The sequence below is a fragment of the Botryllus schlosseri genome, chromosome 1, assembly GCF_051294905.1.
Source record: "Botryllus schlosseri isolate E-star chromosome 1, Bs_hap1, whole genome shotgun sequence".
In the NCBI taxonomy this organism is placed as follows: Eukaryota; Metazoa; Chordata; class Ascidiacea; order Stolidobranchia; family Styelidae; genus Botryllus; species Botryllus schlosseri.
This window is the reverse complement of record NC_137236.1, coordinates 10,213,208-10,238,846: the sequence shown is the minus strand read 5'-3', so window position 1 is coordinate 10,238,846 and position 25,639 is coordinate 10,213,208. Positions and strand designations below refer to the sequence as shown.

Below are 25,639 nucleotides of genomic sequence, written 5' to 3'. Positions count from 1 at the left end.
ACGGATAGCATGGAGGAGAAAAAATTGGGGTGCAGACTATATGACCTTACTATAAAGGCCGTATCGCATCCCCGTCGTCGAAGCATCTCGATGGTGCATGCGAAAAAGAATATAATCTCTCTCTCTCTCCGAACGACCTGTAAGTTATCGCCGATCTTCTCGGTAGAATGGCTAGGCTAGTGTGCTCAAGCAATTACCGATATCCTCAATGACTTTGGAAAATATAGATCGCGGATTTAGGATTATTTTCGCATCGACATTCAAGTCATTGTCGTTAATGTCCTTGTTTTGTTGCGTTTTAGTAAAATGCTTTGTGTATGACTGGCCGCCAGTTTGCGTACATGGCGAACTGCTTGATGATCCAGCAGCACTAATCGAAAAAACGCATTTCTCTAAAACTTATAATCCATACGTGATACTTTTATCGTGTACGCTTTCACGATGATCCACAAAGTGTACGGTATTATTATTATTATTATTCATATTAAATGAATTGCGCGTACTTTTACACGCGTACAAATTTCCAGTTAAAACATTGCAGTCACGCTTGTTAGGATTATCTTCAACAAAATGGTCCGAACTAGGTATTGTATCTTGCAGCGCACAGCGTGTGGAAATCGAAGAAAGAGGAACTTATGCATCACTTTTGAGAGCGAAAGTCCCTGGTACATTAAATATGCTTTAAAGCTTTGTGGACTAAATGATCAACTAAATATACTTGTATTTGTGAGCTACATAATTACAACGTCAGATTATTTCTTCATCGTCTCATAAAGGATGATAATATTTAGTGTTGTGGTCCACAACCTCACATGAACATTATATAATATGAGTTGCTTTGTTTCGAATACATTCATGTTAAAACTAATAACTGGGTGCAGTAGTTATTTCAATATGAGCAGATATCTCCTTCACATTCAGGCCTGTGGAGTCAGTAAACTTTACCACCGACTACAGCACCCACTCCGACTCCGGACATTTCAAATAGACCGATTCCAACTCCGACTCAAAAGTTCGGAGTTTCGTGTTTTCGTCACAGAACTCCTAATCCAATAGTACTACAAATTTTCGAAGTAAATCATTTGACACGATGACGTTGAAATGAATTTCACATAACTATTCAACATATGCAAACATATTATTCACGATAGCATGCAAACTTGTTTTATTGTGGTACATCTCGAAATATTCAATTAACATGGGGGTATTCATTTCAAAATATCGTTCTTTTTATTCATATGATACAAGTTTTGATAACATGGACAAGCCACGGATACTCCAATATGTATGAATTATTCAAACATGATATATATCCAATCCTGTATAATTAAAATGGGGATATAAACAATAGAAGTCCCAACCTTTTTGGATGTCGGAGCCGCATTTCAAACATCAGCGTATGTATGGATCCGCATGAAAACACTAGACTTGGCGACTTAGAACGAAAATTTAAGGGAAGCTTGCCTACTAGGGATGGTGTGAACGCGAGGTTCGATTTCGCGATCTTTGTGTGAACCTCCAGAAATTTCGAGGTTCACGCTCACAAACGAACCTTGGTAGGTTCTGCAATGTGAACCTTTTTCATTATAATACAATTTTTCATGTCATTATAACATATGTGGTTGAAATTCTTTGTATTACAACTTCGGACCATTATATGCATGGTGCTGACAGCATAAAATAAATATACACTAAACGAAAATTTTACTTGCTTCGTTACAAAAGATCGTTCGAAATATTCTGCTTTCCGTTTGTGGATATTTAGTGACTCTCTGCTGTAACACAACATCAAGAACAACTTTCACTACACTTGGGAAGTCAGCGACTGAAGCTTATTCAAACAATCAGTGAAACTGATTTAAAGAACACATCGTTGTCTAATGTCAAAAAATCTACCAGGCGTACGGGATCCATCTTGATTTGATGTGATTATTGGATCATAAAAACCAAATCCGTGCGATCGGGGTGTTTACTACTGTTTAACTGTCTATCTGGTAATATAAGTTGCAAATATAGAAACCCGTTTACACTCAGCTCAATATAATGTAGAAATATTCAGACGCCGAATACATTGTCTGTCCGGCCGAGACCGTTACGGGCATATATGATCCCGCCGAGCGAGATATTGTAATGGTGACGCGTCCGGCCTCTCGAGTCTCGATCGGTAGGTCATGGGCTCGATCCTTTGCCGGGTCATACCACAGACTCGCAATTTAGTATCCGCAGTTATCACGGATAGCACGGAGGAGAAAAAAACGGGGCCGCGGACTAGGTGACCTCACGGTCATATCGCAACTCCGTCGTCAAAGCATGTCGATGGTGCAGGCGAAAAAGAATATCATCTCTCTTTCTCTCTTGTAGGTCCTCGTCGAAATTGTAGGCGAAGCGACAGAAGATAGTGATTTTATTATAGCATTTTATTGCTCTAGTTGGTACATTTGACGAAGTTTGAAATGTCAGCATGTTTTGTTAACGAGCAATCTCCGTCACGACTTCATTCGCTCGCTTTGCAATACCGTCAGAACTGCGGCTTGAGCTTGAACTTTCAGCTTTGTACGGCTGTGCTCTCCTAATTCTTATTATTCTTGTTAATCAGAATCTGAATTGATCCAGCATCTTGCAATACATAAAATTACTCAGCTTTACTCAAGTCTTGTTAAAACATTGTAATGAAGCCTAATAGTACTTTTTTCAAGCCGAGCTAGCCTACTTCGTAAGGACAGACAGTTCTCACCAGAAACGAACAAAAGTATTATAATTCTAACATTATGTGCGAAAACTCCTAATCTGCATATGTGAGGGCAACATTTTGTCAAATCTAGTTTTTTAATGTCAAAAACGTCAAAATATTCATTTTTCGGGCAAAATCATTGATTTTTTAGCTAAAACATAAACCACCCTACTGATCAGTGATGATCGTAAACCGGCAATAAAAACGAAAAGTGAATACCGATAGCACAGCTGATGTCCGTGGATTGATTTCATTTGAATGAAAGAGGAAAAGCGAGAGCAATGTCATCGGCTACAAGGCGGGTAGCATCTCTTGTGTCTACTTTGGTTGCTACAAGGGCAATGGGAATTCCGTATAGCCATCAACAGCTTGAGCAAACATCGATTGTCTCAAAGACTTCCGAAAATATTGATTGCAGATTTAATATTGTTTTCGCTTCAACATTCGGGTCGTTGTCACTGATGTTCTTATTTTGTTGCGTTTCAGTGATATGCTTTGTGTCCGACAGGCCGCCTGTCTGAAAGTACAGAGAAATACTTGATTTTAGTAGAATTTCAAGTTTGCTCTCTTTGTCGGTATCCGGAAACCACTGAACATTTTTTGATCCACTGCTCAAAATAGGATTTCCATCGTACTTTCCTCATTGCTGAATGTGCTAAACTGAATGCTGATTTCCGGATTGAAATTCCTCTCACCAAGGATCAAATCATCCCTCTCACAATTTAATTTGTGTTATCCTGCAACCGTAATTTGTGACTGGCCGTGAATGTTTTAATTTCCACCGTCCCGAAATTTCCTTTTTCAGGCTTTGATATTCTTTCGTTTCACTGAAATCTATTTTAAAAATATTATGTCTATCCTATACGTACGCCATCATCGGCTGCTTTTCATTTCTTACGCCATTATTGACCGCGGTGCAAAAGACCAATATGTGATAAGCACCATATTTTTTTTTAATAAACAGCAACAAACACTTGATGATCCAGCAGTAAACAAAAAAAAACGGCTTTAGTGCAGACGTCACCGATCATCAGACTGAACATAGAATTAAAAGACGTCGCATTTCTATTCTCATATTGCCCATACGCGATATTTTTTATACTGTACGCTTTCACGATGACCGACAGAGCGTACGGCGCCACCCTTACATCTTCTCTCGTCTCCTGTTTTGACTACCGGTACAGCTGACTTTGCCTAGCGTTCATTTTTTATTATTGTATTAATACGTCATACTTTGCCAATTTGGTCTCTTTCTGTATGCTTGTTATTGTGCCGTTAACTCTCGATAAGGGGCACACGAAAAGTCTTCGAGGTAATAAATTCTTGGTTGCAATGAATGTAGTTGTGAAAGCAATACTCAAGTTTAGTACCTCCAACCATATTTTCAAGTTCTAAATAATTGTTATTGAGTAGAAATTTACACCGACTACTTGAGTGGAAACGCACCCTACAATGGCCACCTCGATGTATGCAGTTAATGCAGTGCATGCGTTAGCTTGCCGTTTAATATTTTTATCACTGTGAACAGTCAAACGTCATACTATCTATCTCTGACAGGTCTGTGTTCAATGTTCACATCTCAAAGTGCGACTCAGACTCCTATGATACCCCCTATGGTCGACAGCTATTTTAAGACCTGATATAGTTGTGCAACTCGCCTATGAACCAAAATAATATTATTGATAAATATCCCAATATGAATATAATGAAAACGAATGATATTCGACCGCTGTCGCGTTGCAATTTACATTTCGCTTATCGTAAATTCCACTACGTAAACTACAAGAGGAGTTTTGTTATCGCAGACTCTGTGACTGAAGCAGTTTCATGAATAGTTATATCAACTTTGGAAGCCATTTCCTGCGCTTGCTCGGATGATCATCAAGCTACATCTATTTGACCTAAGCACCATTGTATTCAGAATATGTAGTCGGTCTCTAACACGGATTTTTCCTTCTGATTAGCTCTTATGAAAGAATGGACACCCTGATGTTTGCTAATGAAGCTAATGAGTAGCCTACGACCCACACATCGCTAAACCCCTGAATTTCGTAATACATTCTAACGGCACAATACCTTTGTTTTATGTGATTTTGTAGATTATATCTCCATATTACTGCAATCGGTACTTTTCCACACTAGTTTAACATGAGTTTAAGTTGTGATTCCCTAATAATCTCGCATATATTTTTCTTACCCTCTTCGATAATTGGGCAACTTACATCGCTGGCATATAACACAAAATTTGGAGAATAAATTTGTGCACCAGGGCAGTTTAAATGAATGATTACATCCAAAATATTCAGAATATAAAAGAATAATTCCTCACATAAAAATACAGCATACCCTGATAGGTTGGGCAACCGCGAAAGTATGAAAAAAGTATCAAATATTGTACATAGATCAGCGGTTCTCAACTTTTTTTTGACATGCGCCTCCCTTGCCAATGGTCAAAAAATTGCGCCCCGGAAACCCCTGCACTTATCGTCATGTAAAGAAGAGCACATAGCATAGTAGATGAGTAGCATAGTATACATATGGTATATCTTACGGTAAGTTCGAATCCGCATTCCAGTTGTTGAGTCTTTTATATTTCTGACAAATTTCTCCAAAACTTGTTTGAAAATAACAAAAAAACAGATTATGAGATGCTGCATCTTACTAATTTCTCATTACACACTAGGGTTGTTCAAAATTTGGAAAATGTTTGGAATTCTGCGTGTCCATCGCTTATTCTGTAGATTATTGTTAAAAAACAATAATGGGCTTGAAAGAAGCTCGCAGGAAAGCCGGTAATATTTGTCTAAATGCGTTTGAAAGTAGCTGTCGGCGAGTGGGCGGGGAACCGATGAAGTGGGCGGGCAAAGAGAAGCCATTAATCCTGATTGGTTGAAGCCGGTAATAATAAGCTAATGATTGGCTGAAAGACCGACTTTCTGAACACTGCTGGTAACGATTTTTGCGTGCTGTTGTGCAGTCGTTTCTTTTGGTGGCATTACAGACATGATATATTGCCTTTGTTAATGTTGTCATCAAGAGCCTATAGTATAACATTGCAACCGCCTAAGGTAATATCTACCTGCAGAAAGTGCTATGTATTGCACAGGTGCTCTCGCTAGTTGAGATACGAATAAACTAGATGCATGCATCTTGCTACCTTCAACCTTTCCAAAAGTTACTGACAGTGAGTGAAACTCAAAAATTTACCACCAGGAGTCAACATCTCAGTAGTACTTGTTATGACTAGTCGACGTCTCACCCATAAACGAACGCATATTACACTTTTTATTCACAATTGAATGAAGGCGAAAAGCACTATTTACAAAAGGCATTAAAAAAGTACGTTGCAGATCAGTGTTGCATTGTCAGGCACAAGTTGCAGATTACAGGCTTTTGATTAGAGTTGACTTCCTGCTGTCTCCAACTGTCTTCCTATGCTGTTCCACATCTTGAAGCAGACTGTCTCTTTGTTGTTCAATGTCAGTCAAGATTGCAGCATAGTCTGTGCTTAGCTTTACACCTCGTTCTGCGGCATCATTAAAGACTTTGACAGAACTGATGTAGGAGCTCATTCTGGTGTAGGAATCTGATATTTGATGTTTTTGAATGCTCTGGGCATTCATCAGAGCATTCAAAAACATCAAATATGTACCACGACTGTGGCCCAATAAAATCAGACAAAGTAGTGTCCTTGTTGATGTGTACAGTTGCATTCAACGAGGGCGGGCCTCTCCTGAAACTTGAAGTTCGCTCTACCTGCAGGAGCGTCTTTGCCATATTTTCTCGAGTTTCATTGCTTTCACTCGGCGAAAACAAGGCATATACAGCGGTTTCCTCCACGATATACCAGTCATGCTTTAAAAGCTTTTGTGAAGCAGCTTTGGAAACTTGTTCATCATGTTCCTTGTAACTCAACATGTCCTGGATGAATCTCAAGTCATTACCGGCTGCATCACGACCGATGCTGGATGCAACCCAGGCAGGGATATAAAAGAGAACTCAAAATAAATTGAAGCGATGCAGCAGTTCCACTTCTTCAGATTTGTAATGTAACTGATCAGCCCACATGAACATCATCTGAGCATACATAATTGTGCCCATCCACCTTGCATGGTGTGTTGCACCAGGTTTGTGATGATGTATATCTCCATCTGCACCGAGAAGAGCAAGAGCATTAGTCACACATTGTTTGTAGTCATCCCATGTGAAGAAATCTTTTCTGGCGAGTAGTAGCTTGAAGTTCTCAACTGTCATTGCTGCTCGTTCTTTAAAGCATATAGGAATAGTCAGAGTCTTGAATTGCTGTTTTCTGTCAAGACTGCTCCAGCTCTTCTTAAGGTGGGCAAACCATGTGTTCTCTGGTCCGGTTGTTGCTTTTCCAAATAAACATTTCCAGACGTCTTTGACTACTAGCTCATTCACATGGTGCCGACACGCATGGTAAAAAACCTTCTTTCCTAGAAGGTCCTCAAGGATCTTCGCTGCACCCTTCTTCCAGCCGCTGTTGCTTGCTGTGGTGCCAAAAACCAAAGCTGTTACAGCATCCTGTACATCAACTTGCACCGTGTGAAACGTTTTCAACAGTTTGATCTGCAATGGCTGCTGTTTTCTTTTTGAGGTCTTTAGCCAGAATTTTGTCTCTTCCCAACATTATTGACTGGCGAGATTGCCGTTGATCTTCATAAAATGCAATGTCTTCAAGCTTTCTTTCATGTGATAGATAAATGTCATTTTCTATTGTTGTTATGGCATCTCTACTTCCAATATCCCACAGCTTGTGCAAATTACCAGTGCATTTTCTCCTCTTACCCTTGGGATCACTTTCCTTTTTCGGATTCTTCTTCAGATCACGCCATCTTTCGTGCAGGTTTTGAAGTGACCGCACCACATGTGATTTCTGCATTGTCGCAATTCTCGCCATTTTCCACACTGTCATTACATCATCCACCACCACAGTACATATAGTTCATGAGTAGGGGTTGACTGAGGACAATGCTATTTCAGATGCAGCAAGTAACTCATTACTTCTCGTATAGTACGTAATCTCGAGCCACAGATGTAATCGCAAGTATATCCGACCAAGTACTGCTCAGATTTGGATCTTGTTCTTCGCTGCGGCATGTGTGCAATCTTTCGCCGTTTTGCCTCTGCCATGACTGCACTATTGTTGCTCCAAATCATAAACTACTGCTATCGACTGTGAAGCATTCAAAGAACACGTGTTACAGTACTACTAATGACTCATCAACCCACAACGCGCTTATACAGAACCACAACCGCTACTAACACACTCTACCTCAGCAAAACAGACTTTCAATTTAGTAAAGCGAAGCTCCCGAATCCGAGTCTGCTGTTGCAGTAATCAGTGAAGCTTAACCGATTACCCAATCAAGAACCGTGGATTCGTGATTGCCCGCCTCTGCTGTCGGTTGCCCGCCCACTCTTCAACAACGACTTTCAAACGCATTTAGACAAATGTTAGCGGCTTTCCTGGGAGCTTCTTTCAAGCCCATTATTGTTTTTTTAACAATAATCTACAGAATAAGCGATGGACACGCATAATTCCAAACATTTTCCAAATTTTGAACAACCCTATTACACACTGTACTGATGACAAGCTCACATACTGTCACTACTAATAGACATTGGCCATAAACGAAATTTAGGAAGTAGTTAACTAACATACGTCTAGTCTACATGCACTTAGTCAAGTATTCAAGGACTAGGACTTGCAGTCTTTCCTAATCACTTGTTCGAGCCAAACAGCTAAGATACACTACACATATTTTTAATTTTGTCAAGTGGGAAGGAGCGTTTAGTTATATTTATATCTATTTTACAACTAGACCAATGGTTCTCAACCTTTTTGTCTTCGCGGACCCCTTTTGGACTGTCACGGACCCCTGCGGACCCCCGAAGTTTTAGTTCAAATTTAGCTCAATTATCGTGCAACAAATGATAACTCTCGGCTAGTGATAAACAGCAACAAAATGACTTTTCCTAAAAGTATATCATATTTATGTAAAAATCGGGTCAACCTTTATTATTTCAAAGCGAATTCTGCAACTGCATTTCTTGAAATACGTGTTCGTGTCTTGAAAATCCGCGCCTTCGGTTCGATATGAACGAGTGCCAATTCCACAAAGATAGGTGGTGTTGAATATAATAATAATAATAACGTGTAACGTTTCCGACGGCACATTTGGGTATGATCGCAACAAATATGGCCCCAAAATTGAACATAGTATAAACGTCAAACCTGGTTAATAGGTCATTTCTTTCTAGTAGCTCATCTTGATGTTAATGGGGAGAAAGGCTATGTCACCGTGATTGATCTTGCTAATTAAACTTTTTTATTTTTTCGACAATCCCCCAGTGTTGGGATGACTCGAGTCATGACTTGACTCGAGTCAGACTTGAGTCACCTTTTTGGTATGACTTGACTTGACTCGAGTCACTTTGCTAAAATGACTTGACTTGACTTGACTCGGCGTATCAGAAATGTGGATTGACTCGTGACTCGGAGCAAAATTCGCGAGTCAATTTCAAGTCATCAAGTAATCGGTGTCGATCAAAATCATTGTATTTGCATATGTTAGGATTGTTAGCGAAACGCTGGTGTAACCCGTGACAGCGACCAATCATTTAACGATCGTGCGTTTATCTGAGCCTCCATTGTTCTCTCACAAACAAATTGAACGCAAACGAAGTGATCGAAGCTTACAGCTTACGTTGTCGTAAACTAGTATAGTAAAGTAATTTCTGTTCTCTGTTTTTACCTTAACCAAACCTCTTGTTTTATTGAAACTGAATTCGAATATAGTTTATACAGTCCTCAACCATTGGCGCGGGCTCGAATTGTATCCTATCGATTTGTAAATGCGTGCTGTATTGCATCTTCTCAATTCGTATCAATTCTTTTTTTGGCTGGTAACTATAAACTGAGGTTTAGCAGTTCTAAGTATACGTGAGCGATAGAGCGCCTTCTTGCGTGTATATTTAACACTATATTCGTTCATCGGTTCTAAATCAATGACCACTTAATCTGTATTTCAGACAGGCAGCAAAATGCAATGATGTTACCATGCCTCATATACTTCGAAAAGACAACTTGACTTGAATTGTGACTTGACTCGTGACTTGACTTGACTTGACTCGACTTGACTCGAGTCACCTCCAAATATCGAGTGACTTGACTTGACTCGAGTCACCTTTGAAAATCGATTGACTTGACTTGACTCGAGTCAAAATGTGCATTGACTCGAAATGACTCGTGACTCGAAGGTAGTGACTTGATCCCAACACTGCAATCCCCTACAAAACATCTCTAAACAGCAAAATATATGTATCAGTAGGCTATTGGCAATTTTGCAATTAAAATGAGTCTGCACAGCAGGATATTTCATCTCAGGCGGCCATTCTGTTGATGTGAGGTTTGGAGTGTTACTAGTAATTAAGCGAAACTGCCTCCTGATGCTCCTAATCAAAAATATATAAATTACGTTATCAACTATGTAATGTTATAGGCTTCGCGGACCAACTGAGAATGCTTCGCGGACCCGCTGAACTATATGATATGTTTTCTCTGTCACAATATCGTGGTGTAATTCCAAAAAATGCGTCAATTTGTGACTGCATCGCGAAGATGCATATTGCTTCTTTCTTCCTCTATGCAACTGAATTGTAATTTACAAATAGTGTCCAATTTGTGACTGCATCGCGAATATGCATATTGCTTCTTTCTTCCTCTATGCAACTGAATTGTAATTTACAAATAGTGTAGAATTTTATCCATTCCAGGGGTGGCCAACCTTTTTGTCCAAAAGGCCACATGACATTTACGAACCATTGCGCGGGCAACTTGAATGTCGAAAACCTTTTTTTAGTCGCCCGATAGAAACGAACTGAATTAGGTGAAATTGAAAACAAGACTTACATAACTACGCTTTAAATTTGATAACAATTATGTCTTGAAAACTCTGTGCACAACTGTACAATATGTGCAGTGCACTGTGCAGTATGCAGTCATGCCATGGTCGATTAATAAATATATTACTTGCATATATTGGGGGTCGCCTCTGTATAGCAATGGGCTCATTTGGCCTAGACATATCAATATCGACGGTTTCGGTGAGATTCTCTCTCTCTCTCTCTCTCTCTTTCTCTCCTGATTTCTACACAAATCAAAAATATGCTTTGAAGGCGACGCACGACCGTAAGGTGTCGCTATGTCTTCATCAAGTGATGAGCTGATATTGATTTCTTAGAATGCGAATCCGTCCGACAGCTTGAGTCTCTTCAGTTTTCCATGCTCTGAGGAACTATCCATCCAAATCCGGAAAATCTCAACTGAAACCGATGCGAATCCGAATAATGCCGTCCAAAATCCGAAAAAATCCGAATTTAATTACTTTTCCGAAAAATATGTACTGTACAGTTGAGCTGTGAATAGTTTTTACAACGGCTGCTCAAAAGATTCGGTGTCCTAAACATAACAGATGTGCGGAGACTAGAAGTTGCCAAGACCATGCAGGGCTATCAATTCCACTGCGGCCACTGCCCCGAAAACTTCGGTAAAAAACCTCGGTATCGAAAGTGCATAAATACCATACACGCGCGTCCACGTCGTTCAACATATGGTGGACAAAAAAGATCATCGCTCCATCAGCTATGCCGGACCTGATTTTTGGAGCAGGATCTCGCCGGCTATGCGACAGTCGTCAAGTATGTCCGTCCAGGCCCATTGTCTACATTCAGGTCGAAACACAAGTAATTTTGACTAAATAAATACTAGTCAGGTCTCAAATTTACCGGGCCTCGTTCTGACATATCTACCTCGCCTAGTGACAGTTCAGTCATAAATTTTCCACACTTCCGTGCCTTTGAAAATCATGTTTCCTACCCCTGAGAGAGCGCTCGTATTCCTTCCAGTGCTGTATTATGTAGCCCATGGGCGTTTTGGAGGTGTTTCTGTAGTTCGTGCCGGATTGTTAACTTGATATGCGGCACTTCCGGATGCGATACGAAAGCGCGCGCGCAGTAATACCAGTAGCACTTATATTGGTAGGTGAGTATTATGGGACATTCTCGGTCAGAACTAGTCAGGCTTATCTAGATAGCTTAGTATGTGGTATGTTTTATATTGGAATAATAATGCCTTGTATGATTCAAGCTGTCAGGATTCTAGAATCGCGTCTATGACATCTTCATGTTGTAACGACTAACGCCTTACTATGATTGCTAATTTGTAGAGTTCGCCACGACCTCAGATTTTGTTCCATGCATACCTGAAGAGAGAACAGACTTATACAAACTAGTGATGTAGTTAGTTGATGATCAACAACAACTAGATACTAGGGATGGTGTGAACCTCTGAAAGGTTCAGGTTCGTGTGAACGCGAACCTTTTTGAAAGGTTCTGTGTGAACACGAACGTGAACCTCGTGACGTCACGTGATGTCATATTGCAAATTCCAACCCTATCTTCCAATGAAGTGATAGCCTATATTAAAGTACACGATACCTAGCGAAGACTCGGTCCACATAATGCCACATTGCTGAAGTACATATTGGTGTTTTAAACGTCGCTAAATGTATCAACCGCGGTAATCAAAGGATATAATAATTGCATAAAATCAATACATTCCGTCGCTTTGCCAACAATTTCGACTGGAACTTACCAAGGAATATGAGCTTACGCCTTAACGGTCTTAGCCAGACCGGACAATGTGTTCGGAGTCTGGATATTTGAACATTGATATTGAGCAGAGTGTACAACTGGTTTCGATACTCGCTATACCGATACCACAAACAACAACAACAGGTTATGCAGCAGTAACAAGCATCTTAATCGCACGGATTTGGTTTTAATGATACAGTAAATATATGAAGTCAAGATTGACTCCGTACGCCCGTTCGATTTTTTACATCAGAAGACGATATCAATGTCATTGATTAATTGAATATGAATAAGCATCTATCACTGACTACGTATATATCGCTCGTGATGTCGTGTGATTGCGGGTCAAGCTTACAGCAGAGAGTCACTAAATATTCACAAACGGAAAGCTGGTTTTTCCGAGAAAATTTTTGCAACAAAGCAAGTAAAACTTTTAAGGTTATCGAGGTGCATGATGCATGCTCGTTTAGCGTTGATTTTTTATGCTGGCAGCACCATGCATGGATTGGCCCGCAGTTGAGATGCAATAAATTTGAGCCAAAGATGTTATAATGGAGTGAAAATTACAATTTACCAAAAGGTTCACAGTGCAGAACCTACCAAGGTTCTGTTGTGAACGCGAACCTCTAAATTTCCGAGGTTCACACACAGAACGCGAACGTGAACCTCGCGTTCACACCATCCCTACTAGATACCGTTTTTCAAGTAGTTCTAGTTAATGAGTTTAAATAGTGAGCAGTTCATGTTCTGGTTGCGCATTTGAAAAATATAGCGGCGCCTACGAACATAGCCTACAGCTTGAACTAGAACTCGAAACATGTGATGTTATTTTACACTGAAAATGTGATGCTGTGTTCTATTGTGTGCTCTCGCAGTTAGTTAATGTAGCAAGTGCGTTTGGTCACAATCACTCGAGTAGTGGTATCCTAATCGAACATCAATCGCAATGGTTTAAGTCCAGTGATGAGAGATGTTGGTTTCAAATACTGTAATCATACGCACTCTGATACCAAGAGTTTTAATATTACTGCCATATGCCGGTGATTGGATTTGTTGCAAGTAACACAATCAGCTATTATTGTAACTGTAAGCAGAATTTCTATCAAAATACAAACAGATCCTTACTATGAATCTGTCTAATTTGATGGTAATTTTCATGCTGACAAGACCATTATTGTAACAATATTGAATTTAAATGCAAATACATTCACAGCGAGTCTTAACCAATGTTCCCTCTAAGCTGCGGACGTGCGCAAATGTGCAGTGCTGAAGCGGTCTCTGCGCACAGAAAATCTAAGTTGCGCACAAAAATCCGAAGTGATGTTTTTTTCTAAAGTCGTTGCGCACTGTTGTCCAAGGAAGGGACCACGCAGGCGCGCAAACTCGTGAGAAATTAGAGGGAACATTGCCAAGGGCAAATAGTGTTATCGCTGATGTCTTAGATCGATGTACAAGTGCGGCCCGCAAATGTAAATATTGCGCTCCATTATGAAATGAGACTTTGCAATCACGAGCGCCTAACGAAAAATATTTTCTTTTAGTAAGGTCTCGTACGCGTGAGCGATACTGATATCATTTCAATAACGCATTATTTTCTTGTAATGGCGAAATAACATGGTTTAACAAAGTTATATATAACAATGGGCTGGCTCGAAGTTAATCTGCGAGAAACTAGCGCATAGTCTTCTCCGCGTGTCATGAATATTGCGTAAGATTTCCTCAGGACCGTAACTGCCGCACCCCAAACCCTCAATTAGGGGGCCGAGATCGAAGGGAGCCTAAAATTATTTCGTGAATTAACATAAATCCTGGTGTATTTTTTGGGAATATTTCAAAATATTTTGAATTAATTTTGTCAAATATCTTGATTATTGGGTACCCTTCCCACAACAAAAAATACGCGTGATTAAGAGAAATGGGCACTTGGGCGTCGGCCATTACCTTGCCACGACGCACCAAGACATATGGAGTTATAGGCTATGTGACTTGCGACTCCGAGAAGTGCGCCAAATCGATCAGCAGCGAGAAAACCTTGGCAGAAAAGGACTGCCCTATATGCTGACCGAAAACTTCGATTCATACATTTAAGTTTAATTGTCCATAGGCGCGTAAATAGCTGGCGCTGAATGTTCATGTGCTGGTGATCCGAGTCCCACAGCAAGACAAATACCATGTCGAGGGAACATTATTTGCCAGTAGAGAAATACCAATTTTAAACCGTGTTCGTGTTTTAGTTTAGTACGTTTGAGCGATTTCATTGTCTTTTGACATAGCCGATAGGAGGTCACGAAATAGCATCATGTAACGAAGTCATTGTACCAACGGGTGCGCCCGAAGATGTTTTATTATTATTTTTAAGGATCTACCTTTTCTAACATACCGCACTCGATCAGCCTTACCGGTAAATCTGATTATGTGAGCAGAGAGAGGATAAAAAGGGATAGCAATAGATATATGCAATTGCCGATCATATTGACCGATTCAATCATGAATCATATAAAATTTTGGCGTCACGCGCGTTCAGGCGGCACAACCACCAAACCGGCCCCCGATGTAGATGATATGTATCGGCAAAAAGCGCAGATCCCGATGGGGGTATGGGGGGCGCAGCCACCCAGAAGTTCGGTTTATCACCTTATGTGGGGTGCTGGTGCGCGCTATTGTCCAAGGGCCTGCGCAGTGAGTTAACGTGTTTACGCAGACTCGTGAAAAATTAGAGGGAACATTGGTCTTAACCTCGACTTATGAGGTCGGCCTATACTTGGGTGACTGCTTGCTTATCAGCGCTAAAACCAGGGTTGTAATGACTCAAGTAAGACTCGAGTCACGATTTTTCGATGACTCGACTTGACTCGAGTCATTTTCTCAAAATATTGAAATGACTCGACTCGACTCGAGTCAATTTCTGTATTGGCTCGACTTGGACTCGAGTCATTGTGCATGACTCGAGCCAAGTCATATGACTCGAGACGCAGACCGCCAAGACCGACATTTCATTGTAATTTCGAAGAATAGTAAAGTAACGACACCATTGGGATTTCGTCTATTGGTACTGGTTGCGACCAAAACTACTAAAAGTGAGGAAAATTAGTATATTATAAATGCGAACCAGTCGATATCACCAAACAGAGTTATAAAAGGTCGGTTTAACAAGACATTAAAAGGAATCTGAGCAGTCAACACAATGACTTGGACTCGACTCGAGTCATAATACCGTGACTCGGACTCGACCCTATTTTCGATGAATTTGACTCGGGCTTGACTCGGTGGTGAATTGAAAATGACTCGACTTGACTCGAGTCAAAACTATAAAACTGAGATTGACATGTGACTCGGTACCTTGTGACTTGGTTACAACCCTGGCTAAAACACACTTGGACAACTAGATAATTCTAGTTGTCTGACTAGACCAGGGGTTCTCAAAGGGTGGGCCATGGCCAACTGGTGGGCCACAGAGCATTTTGAGGTGGGCCACAAAGCTATTTACAAAATTTTAGAATTAATGTACGTTTAGTTATATTTGTTAAGTTAATCGCTAGAAATATATTCATAAACTTTTCATCCGACTCTGAGGAGTCGTAGTGGCACGTATGGAGTCAGCATGTACAAGTCGGCGGTTTTCTCCACTGGCTATGACAACCTACGGACAACTGCAACTAAAGTAATTTCGACTATATGATAACTGGAAGGTAATGCTGAAGTAACCAAGTATGTAGACAGGGTGATATGTCGTATGCCGTTGAAAGGGGTGTGCAATAAACTTGGAATTAAGTGTAATAGATGTATGGATTTACTGCACTTCGGCAGATCGTATTATTGTAAGACAAAAATAGTCCTAATTGAAAATTATTAGTGACTTCTGGTGAAGGTATACTGCCCCGACCGCAACGAATCGTAATGGATTGAGGATTACACAGAGTGCATTAATCTTTGCAGTCGGTTTTGTACAAGACATACAATGTACATGGTACAGCATGCATAATAAACAACTCTTTCTCCACTAATCTGTAGTACTAGCACCCCATTCATTAATGAATTGGTTGAAGCTGGCCCATAACGAATATAATATTCCTTACAGTAGTGGAACTATAAACCCCAATCATACAGTGGATGCGGGGATTTGATCATTGTGTTTCGCGAGGCGAATGGAGCAGCGGACGATCATAATATACACAGGAGTTTAAGCCTAAGCCTAAGCTCGGTAGATAATTCCTTATGAAATCAAGATGCATGTAATGCCTTTTGGAACTGAGAACTGTATACTTTGTATAATGTCACTGTTATGAAGCAGCATGTGTTAATGAAAGCCAAATGTACGCGGTGACTCTCAGAATGAACACCATTTGAAATAAATTTGAGTATTTGTGGGGAAATTTCAAATCTAGAACCAAACCTTGATCGGCTGAAGGTCAAGACATGCAACTGACTCATACAGCAGAATTCAACCTGATTTGCAGTAAATATTCATCAGCATCTATTTGCTGTATGTCAAAATCATGTTGTAATAGTTTTTGTCCTTCTAACACTGTTGTTGATGCACACCGCACAGCTCATTTTAGGCACAAGTATTTGATAGTAGCGGATTAGACGTGTAACGTGGTAGAACTTTTTTTTTTATGAGTTAGCGAAAATTTGAAGTTTCCCAAAGTCTTGCATATTCTAGTATGGGTATGTCAAGTTTATAAAGGGTAAAATACCAAGCTGTTTCCTAATACTTATGTTGATGTTTTTGATTTAATTGTAAGAGACCTAGTTGATTCTAAGAGACCTAGGCTTGTTCATAAGCCTGTATTATCACACAGTTGAATAGCTAACTATGTCAGGGCTCTTCAACCGGGTGTATGGTATGGTATGGTAGGGGTACCATAATGCTTAAAGCAGGGACGGCCAACTCGTGGCCCTAGGGCCAAATGTGACCCTCGAGAAGGTTTTGAGTGACCCGCGAGCAATGTTTCCTCTAATTTTTCATGAATCTGCGCGCCATCACCAACTCATTGCGCAGTCCCTAAGGCAACAGTGGGTAACGTCTAATAAAAGGCTTTCCCTTCGGCTTTCTTGTGCGAGGCGACTTCAAAAGCAGTGCGCGGCCGCGCTCATGAGCAGCTTAAAATAAACAGTGCCCGCGAGGTAATTCTTATAATTAGTTCAATTTAAGATGAAATTTGATTAACCTGACCACGAAATTTAGGATGTTGATGACTAAAATATCAGTTCCGACGCTTTGGCAACGCCATATTTTTCGTAAATCTACATATATGACCATGGAGAAGAATATTGCGTGGCAGATTTATTTGACTTGAAATTGTTCTAAGCACTTCGATCGATTGATTGTCACTCGATTTCTTACTTTTAGTATTGCTACCTCCTTCTAAAAATTAAAAATACTCCACATTTACGGAAATGAGTCTAGCTGTGTATCCAACTATGAGAGACCGTGTCGTCCAACATCAGACTTCGCGTCTGCACTCGCAAAAAGATCGTCGGCGATGAAACCTTTATACAAAATGATAAATGCATGTTTGCAAAATCTTCGATAGGGATACGTCCAAGTGTCAATAATTCTTTCTTTGCCAAATGAGCCCAGAGGTATACGGAGGCTACACGTAATATATGCAAGTAACAATATTATTGAACGAATTTATTCATAAACTTTGAAAAATTTTCGCGCCTCTCGCACACTGAGTTTTCATGACCTAGTTGTTATTGATGTTGATGAGTATAGTAAGAAAAATATTGTTTACACTATTTCCTAATCCGGTTCACTCATATTGGACGACTAATAGATTTCATCAACATTCAAGTGGCCCACGCAATGGTTCGCAAATCTCACGTGTCTTTTTGGCCGAAAAGGTTGGCCACTCCTGGTTCAAAGGATGTGCCAATCGTACTGGGGTGTACCAGATACGCATTACATTATAACTACCGTAGCTATCTCAATAAATATGCTGGTTCATGCTTCAGAACAGTATGACCGTATGTGCAATATCGTACAATGTTTACAGTTCTTTTGGGATGTCATCAGCAAATGTTACTCGTCATCATTTAACCGTTGGTAGTCGTAAGAGGACATATTGGTTCCTCTTGGAGTAGAACAGGTTGGAGTTAACATGTGTTCAGCTTGCGATAACTGCTGTCTATAATGTTTCTCGATGAAACCGCCGCGATAGCTTAGACATTTTGAATTGGCACCTGCCATATGGTTATAAATAGCACAGTCCGCAGTCTACATGATTGCAGCGGCGTAACCAGGGGGTCTCATTGTCGGGTTTGAGAACCACTGTGTTAGATGCTCTTGCTTATTGTTAGGTCTATTTGGCCAGGGGTGGCCAACCTGTGGAAGTACGGCAACGTGCAGCCGTAAAACCGTAATTATAATTATGCGGCGGTCTACCCATACTCATATTAGCGTGTGATGCCTGTTGTCACTATGCAATTTCGATTTTAATAAAGCACTGTCCTTGCAATCTGAGCCCATCCGTACAAATGCAAACTTCATAGAAAAGTGATGCGGTTGATTCTCGGTTAAGAAACACAAAGTTGGAATGGTGTGTGTCTCACGAATGACGGCTTCTATAGTACGTCTGAGCGATTTCAATGCGTAGCTTTGTACTCCATTTTTCGTATGCAGCGACACGACCAAGATTCACAACCTTCCCTAGTGGAAAATAAGATCAAAACTATAACTCTTTGTGAAAAGGAATGCTTCGTCACAGTCCACAGAAAAATCGTCTCTCACTACTTGACTCGAATAACTAGGATTAATGTTCTATTCAGATGCGAAACATTGCACGTAACCATTCGGCAAATTGGGGGCACCAACCACAAATCGAACGCTCCGTCGAAACGGATTTTTGCAACGATACCTGTGCGTGTCGTACACACCAAATTCTTTTGCGTTCTCTGTGCCCAGTGCTTGTCTTGATCATTGAACGTGTTTTACTACATGCCTCTCGCTAACATGCTGTATAGGCGTAGCCTACGTATATAAGGTGCTCATCTGTGAGACTTCTTTAATCCATTGCGGTCATACTTATCTGATGAATACACGTAAAAGAGGTAGCTATCGTTGTGCATTCGTTGAAGCTGTCAAAGAACTCACGCGAAATGTTGTTCGGTTGAGTTTATTAGCAATTATTATCGGTTCACCACAAAATTGCGATACAATGAAAAAAAAGGAAGTTGTCGAATTAGTCGAAACTATCATGAGAACAGGAATTTTTGTGCTGTTGATATTTTTGTATGTAGTACAATATTGTATGGCAATTGCAATACAATCTAATGAAACACTTTGTTTTGATTAGTTTTACACTATATACATACATGGCAGATACGGACATATTGTCATGAGCTATGCTGAATAGAGTTTAAAATATTTGTTCAAAATTTGTTCGTAACACTTTGAACTTGAAAGTCGGACTTCAAACGTCATTTTGATATGCAAGCTGTTAGCAGAAATCACCACTGTGATTTATGTGGGAAAACTTTCACAAAGAAGGGTAGCCTGAAGCTTCATATGGTTATCCATACTGGCGTTAAGAATCATAACTGTTCTATATGTGGTAAAGCATTTACACGGAAGGGCACCCTCGCGCGCCATATGGATATCCATGCTCGCTTCAAAAATTATGACTGTGATGTGTGTGGGAAAGCATTTACTGAGAAGAAACACCTCATGCTACAGATGGATATACATGCTGACCTTAGGAATCATAGCTGTGATGTATGTGGTAAAGCATTTACACAGAAAGGTCACCTCAAGCTTCATATGGTTATCCATACTGGTGTTAAGAATCATAACTGTGATATATGTGGCAAAGCATTTACAATGACGAGTAGCCTCAAATGTCATATGGATACACATGCTGGCATTAAGAATCATAACTGTGATGTATGTGGTAAAGCATTTACACGGAAGGGCAACCTCAAGCTTCATATGGTTATCCATACTGGCGATAAGAATAATAACTGTGATATATGTGGTAAAGCATTTACAATGACGTGTAGCCTCAAACGTCATATGCATATCCATGCTGGCGTCAAAAATCATACATGTCATGTATGTGGGAGAGCATTTACTCGAAAGGGAAACCTCAAGCTTCATATGGTTATCCATACTGGCGTTAAGAATCATAACTGTGATATATGTGGTGAAGCATTTACAATGACGGGAAGCCTCAAACGTCATATGGATATCCATGCTGGCGTCAAAAATCATACCTGTCATGTATGTGGGAGAGCATTTTCTCAAAAGGGACACCTCAAGTTTCATATGGATATCCATGCTGGCATTAAGAATCACACCTGTGATGTATGTGGGAAAGCATTTACTAAGAAAGATAACCTCAAGCTTCATATGGATATCCATATTGGCGTCAGAAATCATACCTGTGACGTATGTGGGAGTGCATTCACAGAGAAGAGAAGTCTCATGCGTCATTTAGATATCCATGCTGGCGTTAAAAATCATACCTGTGATGTATGTGGTAAAACATTTTCACAAGAGGGTAACCTGAAGTGTCATATGGATATGCATGCTGGAAACAAAAATCATGAATGTGATGTATGTGGGAAAGCATTTACTAAAAAGGGAGGCCTCATCGTACATATGGATATACATGCTGGTATTAGGAATTATAACTGTGATGTATGTGGTAAAACATTTACACGAAAGAATCACCTGAACTATCATATGTATATGCATGCTGGAATCAAAAATCATAAATGTGCTATCTGTGGGAAAGCATTCATTGGGAAAGGTAGCTTAAAGCTTCATATGGATATGCATGCTGGCCTCAAAAATCATGAATGTGCTGTTTGGAAAAGCATTGACTGAGAAGACTAGCCTCACGCGTCATATGGACACACATGCCGGCGTTAAAACTCGTAAATGTGACATATTTGGGAAAAAATTTACTGGGAAGGGGATCTCAAGTGCCATATGGATATACATGCTGGCAACTATAATCATGAATGCGACATCCGAGAGAAATCATTTACTCGAAAAACCGACCTCAAACATCAAGACTGGGATCGTTAACCATGCTTGTATCATTCCTGCCAAAACATTTACAGGAATTACATCGAGTTTCATTTCGTTTGAAATGTGCTGTTCCGTTAATTGATCATTTCAGAACTGCAGAAGTTTGTGATAGAATCGTAAGATGGGAAGGCGTCGAAATGAACTACTACATTCTCTCAAATAAACGGGCACTGCTTAAATCCGTCGAGAGGCATTGGTATAGCGGAACCTTGTTATGCAGATCTCACTGCTAGTCGTGAACATTGTTCTTATTTTACTACAAGCCTGTCACTATTATGCTACATAATATTGCGTACCGTCGGTGCAAATTTTTAAGACTCGTACAACATATGGCGGTCACTTATTCGATGAATACGTGTGAAAGATGCAAATGTCGTTATACATTCGTTGAAACTGTCAGAGCAAGAACTAACGCGGGACAGTTGTATCTGATTTATGCTGACAAACTACAGTACAGTCGTTTTCAGTGTATGAGTCAAAAATTGGCCACAGCAGACTTGTACAAATTTTAGATCTAGTTATGTCACGGTAAACTAACAAGTGGTTTTGACTAGTTCTGGTTGCATAGTTTGGAAAGCAGTTCTAGTTCTATTTGCGCATTTTACTTGAAATATTGTTGTAGAGCAACAACTAGAGAACATGACGTATCGTCGTTTGTCATGAAACGTGATACTTGTGTTCTGTGGTGTGATTTTCTTCCAGCCATCACTACTAACAGTAACGTTGCCAGGGTCTTGCGGGTCAGAAGCCGTCCCGTTTCAAACTCAAACCCACCTCCTTCGAAATTCAGATTCCATCTCCAACCCTTGCTAGATCATTTACAAGTCAGTAATTCGTAATGCATATTTATACGTGTTTTGGTCTCATCGGTTGAAGAAATGCTTCTCTATCAGACAACGCAAAAAGCACAGAATATATGAGGAATATGTCACTAGTTGTCGACCATTGGCACTTACCGACGGCCGCATAGACTAGACATCATGGGTGAATGGAGGCTTGTCTCAACAAATTACTCTTCCTTAATCTTATTCCAACAGCCACCCCTACGAGTTCGAAGTTGGACAGTAGCAAAGTAGCCTACTTCTACTTTTCGACGTTCTCAATCCGACTTACTTTACTGGCTACGTCTCTGCATTACTTCTACTTAACAGTTTTTCCAGCGACGCTATTTACATGACAAACCTTGTATTGTGCAAAGTATAGCGTAGTTTAAGATAAGTCTGTATCACTTTTACCAGTGAAATTGTCATAAAAACTGAACGAAACACCTGTATCACGGTAACGGAATATCTTTCAAAAATTGCATCTATTCGCCATTTTGCGTGTTGGTTAGTCTGGAAGGTGGTATAGAAAAATGCGTAGGTGGAGCCATACATGGTCACCACATCGGTACATACCCCGGTAAGGTGTGATATTTACCCCATATTTACCCTACAGTTTCAATTGGCAATGTCAGTGCACTGTGACGCCATAATTAAGGTTTCGTGAATCAATAAAAAAATCTTCCAAACAAGGCCCATGAATTCATTTTTGTTTTAAGTGCAACCTTAGATATAGTGCTGCCCAAACTTTGGTTACCCGTGTTCCATTTTTTAATGTTTTATACAGCGTTCCCGTACCACCTAAGATGTACAATCTACAGCATAAAAATCGTCAGTGTCCTTCATACGCCGTTTGCCAAGAATACCAGATTATTCAGTGATTGACTATTGGATACGTTTATACCGCTTGATATTTCGCGTACGAGTTGCGCGGATCTCTTATGCCTAAAATGACCGCGCTAAGCGAGAAATATTTTTCGGTTTTGTGCAATCGAGTCTAAAAAGTATTCTCAGATCGGTCGTAATATAATATTTATGGAAATCGGATATTTGAGGTTGTACTCCTCCAATAGATTTGTAACGTGTCTCACGACTCTTGTTCTGATGCATGGCACTCGCCTATATACAGCATGTGAATAATTGATATTGATATTAGGAGGATCCTGAATTTGATACTAACTGCTCACGAAAAGTAAGGTGCAGTAACTAGTAAAGTTCAGCCACTCCCGGAGTGGATCGACATATTCTCTGGTCCTTCTCCAATCCTGTTTTTAAAGCTCTGGTCTGACTCCGGTACGACTACAAGGCCGTATCCTAGATATGACCTTGATCCGGTCCGAAAAACTCCGATAATAATTACACTGGTTAACAAAATGTAAAAAATGAAAGAGCCGTTTCTGTGGTTTTCGAGGTTGCTGATTACGAATATCACATTTTGCCTGATTGCCTGTTCAGAAAATATTTATACCCCTAAAAGCCCTTGAATATTTTATTTGATGGGAAACAATTATAGTTTTCTATAATTTTATACTGCGCATAAATGGATAGGCTAATTGACGATGAAGAGCCCCCATGTCATTCTCAGTCATTCTATCAATATTAACATGACCTGGTGCGGAATATTTGTTTCTCAAAAAAGCAGTTTGTCAAGCCTAAAAATTGTTCTTTTGCACAACGGTAATACATATTCTCCTGTATCAATTAGTCATTCTACCAGGGTTGTAACCAAGTCACAAGGCTCCGAGTCACAAGTCCATCTCACTTTAATAGTTTTGACTCGAATCAAGCCCAGTCATTTTCCACTCACCACCGAGTCAAGTCCGAGTCCGAGTCATCGAGCTGAGGGTCGAATCCGAGTCATGGTATTATGACTCGAGTCCGAGTCAGAGTAAATGTGTTGACTGCTCAGCTTCCAGTTAAAATCTTGTTTAACTCACTTTTTATAACTCTGTTTGGTGATATTGAATGGTTGGTATTTATAATATACTAATTTTCCTCAATTCCAAGACTTTCTGAACGCATTTTCAAGTACTAGTACCAAGACACGAAGTCCCAATAGGGTGATTGCTTCACTATTATTCGAAATCATGATGAATATCTGTCTTGGTCGTTTGTGTCTCCAGTCATATGACTTGGTTCGAGTCATGCGCAATGACTCGAGTCCAAGTCGAGTCAATACACAGATTGACTCGAGTCGAGTCGAGTCATTACTGCATTTCGAGAAAATGACTCGAGTCAAGTCGAGTCATCGCAAAATCGTCATAACTCGATTCATTACAACCCTGCATTCTACCAAGAATAAAGAGGAGTATCAAGCTATAAAATTTGTCCTTGAAAAGCTTAACTAAAATACTCATATTTGTCTCATTTCCTTTTACTTGTAAATAGATAATTTTCGCCGAGTCAACAAAATGGGTATACCTTTTGCAACCCTATCAAACGAGAAGCTTAAATCTGCTATATTTGATAGATTTCAGATTCGAATACGGATGAAAGATTCCAATTTCATATTAGGAAGGAGTTCCTTGCATGGAATATATCCTAAGGTCTAGTAAATAAAACTTTTTAGATGATCGCAAAGCACCCAGCAATAAATAGCTGGTCCGAAAATTCCTTTCTGCATATAGAAAACTAGGAACAAACATGAGCATAAAAGTTCACTTCCTGTTCGGTCATCTTGGCATCTTTCCTGATGATATTGTTGATTAGTAAGGAGAGAAGATCCCCCAAGAAATCAAAACAACAAAAGAAAGATATTGGGACAGATAGGGATGAACATATTATGGCAGACCATTGCTGGAACCTTTCGAGAAACTGCACTAAATTGCTTAGATGCGTAAATCGTACAAAATAAATTGTGCTTTAAAACAAATTATTAATAAAATATTCTAACTGATTATTTCAAATTTACAATAGATGGTGGACGTAAAACTGATTGAATCAATGCCACTCTATTTGAGTATCCAGGTAAATACTTCTGTACATGACTGGAGTTTATTTATGTACACGATATCCGTGAAAGTCCATAACTATGATAAATCTGATACCCTAAATATAGTGCTGTTGCTGTATTTTGATTTAAAAGAGTCTTCTGTGTGCCCCTGTGAAAATAACAAGTAGATTGAATTTCTAAACTTTATAGTACGACTGAGCCGCCTTCCTATCTAGCCATTACAGCGAAAATTGGAGATTTTGGTCTAAATAGCCCCATGGCTGTGTTGATCAGTGTTGTCTGCTCACAAGATTGCATTGAATATTGATTGAAATAATGCTAACATTAGGCTTACCATACGTCCTCTTTTAAGAGGATTTGTCCTCTTTTTTGACTTTTTTGAAAGTGTCCTCGGAGGACGCCCTTTTGTCCTCTTT

At 39.9% G+C, this 25,639-nt stretch overlaps 2 protein-coding genes across 6 annotated transcripts in view; one reads left to right on the top strand and one right to left on the bottom strand.

Moving 5' to 3' along the window:
• The window catches only part of LOC145453615 (uncharacterized), a 371,639-nt gene that overhangs the window by 122,498 nt on the left and 223,502 nt on the right, over positions 1–25,639 (bottom strand). The window lies entirely within an intron of this gene.
• LOC145440862 (uncharacterized) lies at positions 19,765–21,820 on the top strand. The gene has a single exon (XM_080318631.1). It carries the CDS (start codon positions 19,845–19,847, stop codon positions 21,240–21,242), a length of 1,398 nt encoding a protein of 465 aa, XP_080174757.1. The 5' UTR covers positions 19,765–19,844; the 3' UTR covers positions 21,243–21,820.